Source organism: Aquila chrysaetos, chromosome 8 (assembly GCF_900496995.4).
Source record: "Aquila chrysaetos chrysaetos chromosome 8, bAquChr1.4, whole genome shotgun sequence".
NCBI classification, from domain to species: domain Eukaryota; kingdom Metazoa; phylum Chordata; class Aves; order Accipitriformes; family Accipitridae; genus Aquila; species Aquila chrysaetos.
In genome coordinates, this window is record NC_044011.1 from 1,208,804 (window position 1) to 1,221,812 (window position 13,009).

The 13,009-nt window shown below is 45.4% G+C and overlaps 1 protein-coding gene across 1 annotated transcript; it reads left to right on the forward strand.

Moving 5' to 3' along the window:
- The first annotated feature begins 227 nt into the window (after window positions 1-227).
- Window positions 228-12,652, forward strand: CCR7 (C-C motif chemokine receptor 7). The gene is made up of 3 exons (XM_030021711.2): window positions 228-337; window positions 6,803-6,852; window positions 8,573-12,652. The coding sequence occupies exons 1-3, from the start codon at window positions 328-330 to the stop codon at window positions 9,635-9,637; spliced, it is 1,125 nt and encodes a 374-aa protein (XP_029877571.1). The 5' UTR covers window positions 228-327; the 3' UTR covers window positions 9,638-12,652.
- Window positions 12,653-13,009: the final 357 nt, after the last annotated feature.

Genomic DNA, 13,009 nt, shown 5'->3' on the forward strand with positions numbered 1-13,009 from the left:
TCATTTCACTGAGTCTCAGTAAAAAGTGCACGTCCGCAGCCCTTGGCTGCATGAGCTGAGGAAGCACCTGAACACCCCGAGTGTCTGAAGGCAGCGTGGCACACAGCACAACGTTCCTGTGCTAGCGAAAGCACACAGAGGAGGAGGGTCTCGTAAATGTCAGTGACGCCAGGGCGTGTCACGAGCTTCTCGCAGAGGTGCAGGAAGTATAAAAGACAGAGTTTCCCAAAAAGGGTCTCTGGCAAGAGCTGCGGTGCGTTGAGGCTGCGCTAGAGCGTACGATGCTCTTGCTAACCTTGTGACTTCACCTCCGTTTGAAACAAGACCATGGATGGTGGTGAGTACCTGTTCTGCAGCCTCTGGCTTTGTCTTCAGCTTTATTAATAATGCCAAATTCATGCCCTATGACACATAGACGAAGCACTTTTAACAGACTATTTAAACAATATAAAAGACTTTCATCTTCCTCATATATTTTTTTTTTAATAGTAAAGCTCTTTTTTACAAGCTCAAAAAACTCTACTTCAGAAACACACACATGAAAAAATAGGCTTGGAGGCAATTTCAAGGAGCTATTTTGTCCCAAAGCAAATGAGCTCTTCTCACATAGTTTGTACCTTTTCTTCTATGTTCTTAATAAAACATTAAAAAAAAAAAAAGAGAATGCTATCTCCTTGGCAACATTTTAATTCAGTGAATAAATCAAGGAATTAGGAGCAAGGACATCTAAGTTTATTGTTGGCTAAGTCTGTCCAGTCTTTTGCAAATTGTTTCTATTCATGAATATCTTTACTGCGGCAACAAAACTTTGCTGCAAAAATTATGGGTTTGCGCTTGTTCCAAGCTGGAACAGCCCTGAGTAAGTGCATTTGTTATGGGTCTGTATTACCACAGATTACCCCATCACAAAGCACGCAGAGAGGAGCAAGTAAGCAAGAGAAGCCTCTTTTCTTTGGTATATGACATCCCATTAGCCCAGGAGGCACAAGACAGTCTGTTTCTGTTTCTCGCTGAAAGTTTCAAATTTTCTTTTGCCATTTATTATTGTTCTTTCACTCCCAGTGCTCTGCAGGCACCAACTTCCAGAAGCTTGAGCAGGTGGGCAGCTCTAGGAGGTGAATGGCACTGTGGGTTGGAGATATAGCAGATAGGATGCAGGCTCTTCTTTCCTCTAAGACTATGATGTATTCCTTTTTCGCTTGTTTTTATTTTTTTTTATTGCTCAAGTATTTGCAAACACTAATCCCAGTGTGACTGAGGGAGTGCAGGGAAGAGGAATAAATGCAATAGCCTAGGTCAGTAAGTTAGTTTATAACCAGATTAACCAAACTGGGTTTATAATACAACCGCTACCTCTCTATGCCAGAGAGCTCAGTCAGAGCTGTAAGAAGGATGGTGAGAGGGATGAGACAGTAGCCATGGAGTTCATCCCAGTAAAGCCCTGTTCCAGGTGTAATGAATTAAGCCTTGTAACAGGATGAAATGGGAGGTGTCACTGCCTTTTCTCTGTGACATTTTCAAATCAGAGCTTTAAATTAACTGGGACGTGAGAAGGTTCCCTGTGCCTCCCAGCACTGCAGCAGGCAGTATATGTCCTGTGTGAAGTGCTGCACACAGAGCTAGAGACAGTCTGTGAATACACCAAGATTTGAGCACCCAATTCCCTACAGGTGCCTTAGACCGTAGCACAGGAATGGGGACTATTGCCCTCTCCTTTTTTGAAGAAATTAAGATGCAAAAACTTAAAGTGACTCATGCAAAATCACACAGCTAGTGTGGTACAGCTGGGAAAATAACCACTTCTTTTTGTCTCTTTGTCCACTGTTTCAGCCCCTAAACTAGTCCTCATTTTCCAGGCAGGGATTTCTCCTCTTGAAAGGTCTGCAGCGATTTCTGGATTAAGCAGAGGGGTGTTCCACATACAGTGCAGCTGGTGCTGAACCCTGTGCTGCCTTGGTAAAGGGGAGCTCAGGGTCTCCCAGCCTCTGAAGTGACACTGGGGAGAAGCAGCTGGGGGATGCAGAATGCTCCAGCGGTGCACACTGGAGGTACTGGGTCCCATAGGACCCAGCAGGCAGAAGCAGGGAAGGGGCAGAGGGAACTCTTCTCAGGGATGCCTCCTCACAGCTTCTGGCAATCAGTGGCTTAGGAAATCCCTGAATTTTGGAATCCCTGCATCCAAACCAACACATCATAACCCAGTGGGACCTGCTCACCACACATCACTCTCATTTAAACTTTTGGCCTCTGCAACATCATGTGGGTGCTTTGTAGGTTTCTTGTTTTAAGGGGTTCAGTATTTGGGGGGGGTTTGTCCTACTATTGTATTTCAGAGGAATATTCCAAAAGAAGTATTTCACAGCACTGGAAGATGCACAGCATTATTGCTTGCTTTTTTTTTTTTTTTTTTTTTTTTTTTTTTAACAGTTATATAGGAAACATGATTGGCTCACTTAAATTCATTCTTAACTTGCTTATCTCTGCTTATCTTGTCTTTTGATTCACAATTTCCTAAAAGGGGTGCAGACAGATAATTAACTTTCTTCTGTAACAGATCTAGGAACACATGAAATAAAAATATGACTTATGTTTCACTGGGTCTATTCACTCCTGAAATGATGGTATCTTTCCTCTGCTAGTTGTGAGAAGTAGAGGGGAAAGGTGGGGGGAGAACAGGGACTGTACTGTTAACTGCCAATAGTCATTATATCATTTAAGTATGATTAATATTTCTCAGAAATACCCAGTTCTTCCCCCAAAAGTCTACTATACTGATGGTGAAGAGGCACCAGAAACCGGTACATGTTTAAAGATATAAACAGTACGTTACTCGCTGCCTACATCCGTGCTAAGGTGCTCAAGACTGAAACTTTTGCTTTGCAATTTTGGCCAACAGAAAAACATTCTTTCACCGCGAGGGTTTAGCCAGAGCAGGTTTGCTCAGCTTTGCCAATACTCCCTAAAGCATTCCCAACTTTGGTTTTCACTTCACGCATTCCTCAGCACCAGCAGAGGTGAGCAGCTGCTCCTCCACACTGGCCCTGCTTAGAGCCTGACCTGCTTGGGTAGGAGCTGACCTAGTGCTTCATTCTGCAGGATTTTGTTTGTCCAGTCAGTTTTAACCATCCTGCATGGTTGTGTTTCTTCTCTTTCCTCCTCTGGGTGGATTTTCTGCTACCAAATATTTCTCACTGTCAGAAGTTTTTCTGGGCATACCTGTGTGGGATTCACTGCTACTACAGCTTCTTTTATCTTGCTTAAGATTGGTTGCTGATGCTGACGGAGATTCAGATAAATTGGAAGGGGTTCATCTGTCCAAACTCACCAAGCCTTCTGCCATAACATGGAATGAACTGCATCCCAGGTGCCTACCTCATGGCAGTTGAGCCATACCTTAAAAACATCCATTTCTTTCCCTTTACTATCAAGGCAGCCTAAACAACTAACCACATGTCAAGGGCTATAGTTCAGTGGGATGAATCCCACCTCTTGTGCTTACTCTATGGAGGAGGATTTTCAAAACTGATGGGTCACTGTCCCCTCTCCCCCATGCCCTGCCACCAACAGCAGAGATCAGACCCCTTCCCTCTTTCATTTGCATGGAGCAAGTCTCCTTCCCACCTTTTCCCAGGTCCTGCAGGACAGGAGCATGCTTTTGAGAACTGCAGCAAACCACTGCATCACCAGCTGAGGGACTTGGGGGCTGACATGAGGCTTTATAATACATCTGACTCATTTGCTGTAATGGGTTTTTGTTGTCTTTTTATAAAATGAGGTTTCTATTTCAACTGTTTGTGGGGACTTTTGAGAGGGGTTTTTTCTTAATATTTTGAGGAACAAAACTTTAGGAAAATACCCACAGCAGAGAACTGCCAGAGGGAAAAAAAAAAAAAAAAAAGAAAGAAAAAGTCAAGAAAGCTACCTAAAATTGCCTATTGAACTCCAGAGTATGTCTCATTTCCTCTCTGCAACTCATTTGCTGCTTCTCCCACTCCCCCACTGCCCTGGACCCCTAAGAGCACTGCAGGGAGAAGGGAGTCTCATCCAGTCTGTCTGAAACTAGTGACACAGGGACTCGCTCAACAAACTCACGCGGGAGGACCACAAGGCTGCGTTGCCACTCTGGTTATGCCTTTGCAAATGCGTAAGCTGAGGTGGGGGGACAGAAAGAGGAGAAGAAACAGTGCAGGCTTTTTTTATATTGAAAAATCATTTGACATTTAAGACACCTGAAACAGCAACCGGGGGGGGGGGGGGAAGCGTAAAGATCTTCAAAGGAATGATACTTAGCTGAACTGTTTCAGGATCGTTAGTTGAGTCACTTTATCAGTTCTATTTCGTTAGTCACTTCACAGTGCATTAAGAAAAAAAGAAAAGAAGAGCAACTCACCAGGGCTGCAAGCTCATGACTTTTCAGATTAAGTAAAGGCTGGGCTGGTCCTGGGGCTTGAAGGGGAGATGCAAAAAAAGCAGAGGAAGATGGTACCGCGCTTAGGGGGCAATTGTCCTGGGCTGGCCAGCTGGTGCATCAGCCTGGCACTAGGCGGCACCGCGTCCTTTGCATGAGGCAACAGAAAACTGCAAACCAAGCAATGCACTGACAGTCGGATTTAGGTTGGTGCCCTTCCTCTGAGGGCTGAGAGTGGCTCTTCTCCTTTGCCTCCTTTTTATACAGCTTCTAGGAACTTAATTGCCTTTGAGGCCTCAGCCCCTGCCCAATGTGTTTGAGATGGGCCAGCAGAGGTAATTATTACCCAGGCACAGGCAGACATAAGCACCAACTCCAGGAGTCCCCTGGAAACCAGGCTATTAAGAAGGTGGAACCGAAGACTAAAGACTCCAATGGCTGGGCTTTTTTTGCAAAAGTCAGGGACCCCATGCCTGTGTCCCAGGCAGGGAGGGCAATTACAGTCTAGGCTTGCTTAAATTCACCCAGCAGGTGAATTTAAAAACACAACATTATACCAGCTAGGAAGAAAATTAACTCTATCCCAGCCAAAACCAGGACACAGGTTTAAGTGGTTTGGGCTTTCAGTGTATTTCCTGTGTGTAATATGCAAAAAAAGTTAGATTAGCAGTTTGAAGGGTGAGATGGCTACACCATATAGTCACCAAACCTCTTCCTGCAGTCTGGGACTGATCACAGTGAAAGTCATCAGACACCAAAAATACAGACAGAACTTAGTCCCCCTTAATCCTCAAGCCCAACCTTGGCATACTCCATTCCTGACTGTAAACTGCACTATTACACCTTTCAGAGTCCCCCAGGAGGATTCAGAGGTGAGGGGTGTATAAACATAAATAAGCGCCCAGCTGCATAAGTATAAAAGATGAAAATACGGGAGAAAGGCAAGGCACAAACTTCTACAAGACATAGTGGGAAGCTCACATATGGCTCTGGGGATCAGAAGCACGAGGGTTTTTTCACATCACTGAGGATCTCTCACCCACTCATATATAAACAAGCTTCTCCAATCACAGATACCAAAAGTAACTATTTCTGTTATTAATGATGCTATTGCACGTGACAAAGTGGGGATACTGGTGCAACAGCTGCAATTACCTGAAGTAGTGGAAGTTCACCATCCTGGTCCAGTGCAATACCTGAACAGGAGGGTGGCAGAGAAGGGAAGGGTGCAAAGGGGCTCTGCAAAGAAACAGAACAGAGCTGCGTACAATAGACTGCTAAGCACAAGAGGGGCAAAGGAATCAGCCAAATTTATGAACAAACAGGCTTATCCACAGGGAGAAAGCCATACTCCCTGAAAGAAACAGGCAGCTGAAGCCAAAGGCATCTCCTGTCTCTGCCCCAGCTTTGCTCAGTGACCCTGGACCAGATAATCAGCAGGGAAGCGAGGGGCTGCAGCGCAGGGAACTAGCCAGTGCCTAGAGAGACATCCTAGGATGAGCAGCATGACAGGGATGCTGATGCCAACTGATGACAGCTGATGCCAACTCTCCCTCAAGGAAGGACAAATCTTCTGCTTGCGCCAGAACAGACAGAGGCGAGGGCTTTCTCACAGTTACCACATCACCTTCTAGCTTGAGCAACTTTCAGTCCTAACTGCCCAAGGTAGATGCTGGTACGAGCTTTAAATAGAGCAAAGAGAAAGCTTTCACTGGCTTCTATGCCTCTGCTAACCACAGCAGGAAGAGCTGTTTGTCTGAGATTGCTCTCACCATTATCACATCTGGCTCTGAATTTAATTTTTCCTCCCAGCTGTCAGCATCCTGTATCTCCACATCCAAAGGCAGCAGAAGCCAACTCTGATATTTAGAGACAAGCAATAAATTTCAGCCAGCTTCAGTCATGTATATCCTGCAGGGAGCAGAGCTTTCCTGTTCTGCAGTCCAGTCACCGCGCTGTCAGGGAACAGCTGGGCCAAATTTATTGCACTCACAGCTGTATGTTTTTACGTGGGTTGAGTATGCTACACCCTCACAGCTCAGAACAAGGCACAGGAGACAGGATGCTGACTGTCTATAGGAAAAAAAAAAGTATAAAATAAAAATAGGTACACTGTGCACAAGTTAACTGTCCTTAGCTATCAGCCTTTACAGATGAACCTGGAGGGGCCAGACTCCTGAGACTTAAAATCTGTGCTCTGACAGTAAATTGTTATGTGACCCCGGGTTATCCTGTTAGCATCTTCATCAGGTTTTAGTTTACCCAGCTGTGGGGAGCTTTGCAGGGTTGAGAATGCCATGGTCAAGTATGCTACCACTGCTTTTTCAAAGTGAGCATCATGTGGAAATCCCCACTCAACTATGAACACTAACACAGTGTCTCCTTCTTCTATAGGCAAGCAGTTAAAGGTCACCCTTGTTTTCAGCCTTCCTCTAATTTTTCAGGTAAGATGTTAAAAACAACATTGTTGAAATCCAGCTGCATTTGTGTTGTGGGTAAAGAGAGATCTCGAAAACTCTGACAGGCAAAAAGCAGCCACCCACAGCCCTGCAGAGATGCGTAGGGACACGGCTGCTCACACTAAGGATCCAGCCTGCGCGGAGGTGGGCGGTGAGACAGCAGGGCTAGAGGCCAGAGGAAAAACAAACAGGAGGAGCGAAGACAAAGAGAAAACCAAAACAATGACACACACTGCGATTTTAAGATGGCCTGGACTGTTAAAACCCAGTCCCCTTCTAGCACCAAAATGAGCATTTTCAGGAAAGACAAGAGCATCCTATGCTGAGTGCTTGTGAAGAGCCAGCTCGTTGCAAATACCTGGTCAGAGTGCTGGGCTTTAACTGAGGTCAGTGTTGAAGAGCTGGCGTGCCCAAGGAAGAAGGGTTCAGCATCTTCCTCTGCCTGTTCCTCCTAAGAGTAAACCTGAAGCAGGAAGGAGAACCCAAAGCACCGAGCTGTGCTGTGACCAGCTCCTGAACCGCGGGCCCGGCCCCGGTGCTCCCACAACCACAGGAGCAGCTTGGGCTCCGAGAGGCTCAGCAGAGCAGGGAGAGTTTTGCAAGCCCGTTTCTTTTCCCTTTCACTTCTGGTGGCATGCCTCCAGATAGCAGGCAGGATGTGGTGAAAGCCAAGCCTGCCTGAGATGGAGAGCGAGCTAAGATATTCAGTGATAACAGGTAGAGGTATCCAGGGGAAACCTTTCATCTCTGTGCAATGAAGAGAAGGTACTGGAGACTAATAAGTCACAAAAAAGCAGGGCAGAGATACCACAAGCTCACTCTGCCCTGTAGGTTATGACAGTGTAGGAAGATGAAACGAGAATAATCAGAACTTAAATCAGGGGCAGGGGCCTGAATGAGACACCAGCAACGTGTCCGTGCCAGCACGGTAACAGTTTCCTGCTTCACTCACTGCATTTCCTCACGGTCTCATTGACACCTCTATTAATTTAGCAGAGAAAACAGCCCAGGGAGGCTCCGGCTTTGTCTTCCCACGGAGCCCTTTGCTCGCAGCCCTGCTCGGCAGGCTCAGCCCTGGCTGGGGGGGGGGCACGGGGCGGCAGCGGGACCAGAAAGCCCGGGAGGACACCGGCACTTGCCATGCCAGGTTGCTGCCGGTTACAAAAACAACCGCTGCAGTCCTCTTCTAGCACTGGCACGAGCAAGCAGGGGAGGTGAGCAACAGGGATCTCTCAGATGGGAGAAGGGAGGGAATACTGAAGTTAGAAAATGCCTAAGGAGTACAGTCCGTCAAGAGGAAACATTACCCCTGCTGAGAGAAGGAGAACGCTGAAGGATGTATTATTTTCCCCATTTTATCCAACAGCTGACTATGTACATACAGCTGTATGTGGGTCCTGAAACATTCTGGAAAGCAGCCACACGTTTGAGAGTTTGCAGGTGTTACTTCGGCTGAGCACTAAACTAAACATTTCTCACGGAATTCCCGCTTTGAGCCCCAAAAAACCCCACACCCTACTTATGGGAAATGTTTTCAGCCACGAGAGCTTGCCAACTCTGTTCACGATGTTGGCATGAGCCACCCCTTGGGAACTCCCTGGGACTTCTCTGCAGCTGGGTGCTCCTGCCTGCTTCACAGCCTGAGACGGCCACGCAGGGGCACAGTACCTGTCCCAATACACTCTTCTTTTCTTCCCTGTTCTAGTTCTGCACCGGCAACAACGTCACCGATGACTACGACTCCAACACCACCATCGACTACACCATGTTCGAGACCCTGTGCGAGAAAGAAGAAGTCCGTAACTTCCGTGCTGCCTTCCTCCCAGCCATGTACTCCCTCATCTGCTTCACGGGGCTGCTGGGGAACGGGCTGGTGATGCTCACCTACATCTACTTCAAGAGGCTCAAGACCATGACTGACATCTATTTGCTGAACCTGGCTCTGGCAGACATCCTTTTCCTGCTGACCCTCCCCTTTTGGGCCACAAGTGCAGCCATGCACTGGCTTTTTGGGGAGTTTGCCTGCAAAGCCGTCTATTGCATCTGCAAAATGAGTTTCTTTAGCGGGATGCTGCTCCTCCTGTCCATCAGCATCGACAGGTACTTTGCCATCGTTCAGGCTGCCTCAGCCCACCGCTTTCGTCCCCGCATGATATTCATTAGCAAGGTCACATGCATCCTCATTTGGCTCCTGGCCTTCATCCTCTCAATCCCTGAGCTGGTTCACAGCGGTGTAAATAACTCGGACAACCATCCCCGTTGTTCCATCATCGCTAATGACTTGCAGACCTTCAACACTGGCATCAAAGTGTCCCAGATGGTTTTTGGCTTCTTATTTCCCCTAATCGTCATGTCCGTCTGCTACCTCATCATCATCAAAACATTACTCCAGGCCCGCAACTTCGAGAAGAATAAAGCCATCAAGGTCATCATCGCCGTGGTAATTGTCTTTGTTGTCTTCCAGCTGCCCTACAATGGTGTCATGCTGGCCAAGACCATCTCAGCCTTCAACCACACCAGCTCGTGTGAGGAGAGCAAGCAGCTTGACATGGCAGATGACGTGACCTACACTCTGGCCTGCTTCCGATGCTGCCTCAATCCTTTCCTCTACGCCTTCATCGGCGTCAAATTCCGCAACGACCTCTTCAAGCTTCTGAAGGAGCTGGGCTGCCTGAGCCAGGAGCGCCTCTGGCAGCTGTCCACCTGCCGCGAGAGCAAGAGGTTTTCCTTTGCCATGGAGACAGAGACAACTACCACCTTCTCCCCATGAGCCGAGCTCCAGGCAGACTTTGACCAACCTGGAATTGTTTTGTACACTTCCTCTATTCTGAATTACTGGTAGAGCGAGACCTGCCACTACTGTAGGAAAGGCAGCTGTAAGAGGAAAACCCAGGAGCCTCCCCATATTTCAGGCAACGAGCCCTGCTAGCCAATACTCTCGTGGATGGAGAGACTTCAATAAAGCTGTGACTAACAGCAAAGTAAGGGAGAGGGAGGGAGACCAGTGAGTCTAGAACATATCGCATCATTTCACCTTTATTTTAGTCTTTCCTAGTCAAAATGAGTAATGCTCAAAATAGAACATTTTCCCTAAAAGCAACAAATACCTAGACAAACAGACATTTGTGCAACAGACTTGCTTGTTTTAGAGCTGAACTTCCAAGAGCATCATCCTTGCTTTGAATGTTGCTTTTAACAAGACTACCTATTGCTCTTCCGTACCTACAAAAATGATGCCCACTGCACTGATTCAGTCTTCAGGACAAAACAGCACCAGCAGCCTCAGGCTCCAAGCTTAATCCAATATAATACAAATTAACAGAAGCTGTGAAGTATGCTAGCACACAACTCTCTGCTCTGCCTTCCCCCATGAAAAGTCAGAAATTTCCGTAAGTACTACTAAATCCATAGATATGATATACATAATTTCAATAACTTTGTATATAATTGTGGCAATTCATATGTTTGTTAGGAAAAGAACAAATTTACTTCACTTCTGCCTGTATCTGGTGTTTCACCTGTAAAGAAGGAGCATCCTAAGGACTGCAAGGTATTCCGTCCCAACATTGACTTGAATTCTTTAGAAATGCTGCTCCACTCTGGAAATAAAGTCTCCTTTAGCTTCTAAAAGGGCATCTGCCTGCACAAGGCTGATGCAGGGTTAGCTAGCACAGTTTAGATTCAAACTTTTTGCAGAAAGACAAGTTAGTTACAAGTTCCAAATAACTGATGTCTTTCCAATCACCAAACACACAAACTTGAACTAAGAAACAGACACTTCTGCACCAATTCAGCCAGGTGCTTAAAATACATTTTTATCACTCAGCCATCCAGCCTGGCCCAATGTCATCCTTACTCCTGACATGCTGAGGGACTGTTTTACTCACTCACTTGATATAAAGCATGTGTATTAGTGGACTGGTGCCAGAATCCTCAGAATTTTAAAGATTCAAGCCCAGGGCAAATCCATATGCATTTCTTAAGGCAAAACACCCATGGTCCAACCACTTCAGTCCACCAGTATCTGAAGCCTGCTCATACCTAGCTTTATTGGCTGCTGCAGACACAGTCTGCCGATTTTCACCTACACGTGGGAGCCTTCTGTGCTATTGCTTACCAACCTCAAGAGATAAACAAGAAAGTGGGTTTTCTTCTCCCTTCTCGATCAACATGTCTTTCTAGGACTTCAGCAGCTGGCTTTTAAGTCAGATATGTATTTCACTTATAAGCTATTGAAAATGTGTTTTGCATTCATACTGTCAGTGCTAATAAAGATGCCATTCACTGTGGTTTGATTTAAATGCAAAGGACAGTCACGTGTTGAAGATTACTGCCAGGGTCACGTACTTGAAAGGAACATGGCAGCTGAACAACAGATTATTGTCATGTAAAATAAGACCTTGAAAAGAAGCCCAGAATGTAATGCCAGTTGGTGCATTTACTAGAAGAGAGAAGATTCCTACCGACAGATGAATACCCTGGGAACTGCTGTCCTCGGACATCTGAATGTCAACTGGCGAAGAGCTGCTGCAATTGTTTGTGCATCTGTTACTGACTCGCGTGCTCTAATCCCCATAGCACGCAGCTCTCCCCAGAGCCAGACGTCAATGGCGAAAGGTCTTGGCCAGGTACTGCTCTTGGTGCTGGGCAGGAGCAGGCTAACTCAGCAGAGGTACATAGCCTCACCTCCAGAGCAGCAGCTGAACAGCTTTGTGGAAACTGTAAGGCATGTTCCAGTGGACATTCAGAGCCATGCAGAGCAAAACACACTTACTAAAAAGCCATTTATACTCTTTTCAATACCACACGTGGATCCATTAGGAGTGATACAGGGAACTCTCTGGATCATAGGTCAAAAAACATTGCTTTAGAGACATGAGAATTAAAATCAACCTTTCAAGGAAAGAATTCCATTAGATGGTTTTGAGACAGTGTTGCCAGTTATATAGCTGGCTGCTATCATAATGAAATAAATTCTTCTTCATAAACCACGTGGCTCTGGGGTATGGGATTTTGTCGAGAGCTGGGATTCAGGAAAAAAGCACATTCTGCTCCGCATTACCTGTCTATGCTGAAGTACAATCCCATCCAACCATTTAACGCATTTTCTTTTATAATGCCCATGTAACATGTACAGAAGTGCTGCTTCTGTTATATGAAATGGGGGGTTACAACTGACACTGAATAGTTATTTGTTCTTGGTTTGTTCCTATAGTCCTTACTCAGGAAAGACACTCAGCTAACGAGAACTTTGCCAGAGCAAGGAACACCCATAATACAGGGTCTTTTTAGTTTTCTTCATCAGTAACAGTATATTCTTAATGTATATTCATATATGTAAAGCTGCTTTACACAGAAAAAGTTAAATATGTACATGAATGTACCCTAAAAATACACTGCTTTAACTAAAACTTTTTATTCAAAATATGTTCACCTAACTTATTCTAGCAAGGAAATTGCTTCACCAAAACATGTAATTGTACTTGTCTCCTGTTTGATAAATGCCATTCCCCTTCTACAAACTGAGAAGTCTTCATGTCTTTATTGACTAGAGGTATTCTAAATATGAAAACATGCAGCTGCTTCCATACAAATGAGATACTAAAAGCATCATCTGGGACAGCTGCATCTGGTGCCTCCTCAACAAGACAGCAGTGACTTCAGACTGCATGGCTTTTTAAAAAAAAAAAAAATTTAACAGACAGAACAAATTGACCACTTATTTAGATGAATGATCTTAACATTGGCCTAAGATCCTAACTCAAGATTCCTTACTGAAGTCTGAAAACTGACTGTATTTTGCTATTTGTGGAAAATAAATTATAACAATTTTTTTAAAAGTACCTTTGTTTTTCCATTGCATTTCCTCCATAGGACGTATCTTGTATGTATCATAATAGTTCGTATCGTATCCTTCTGGTCCTGTCAAGAGCTGTTTGTTGATCAGCCTAGCTTCATATCAGTACTGCCCTGCAGGAAAAAGAGCATGTAAAATAAACTAAGTAGAAAAAAAGTTGGTCTACTTCATCTGTTGAGGAATTATACAGTAAACAAGTCATCAACAGATTAAGTAGCAGCCTTTACTTTAACCGTTAACCCAACTGCCTTAACACTGCTCCACTACTGGATATACCTGATGGCT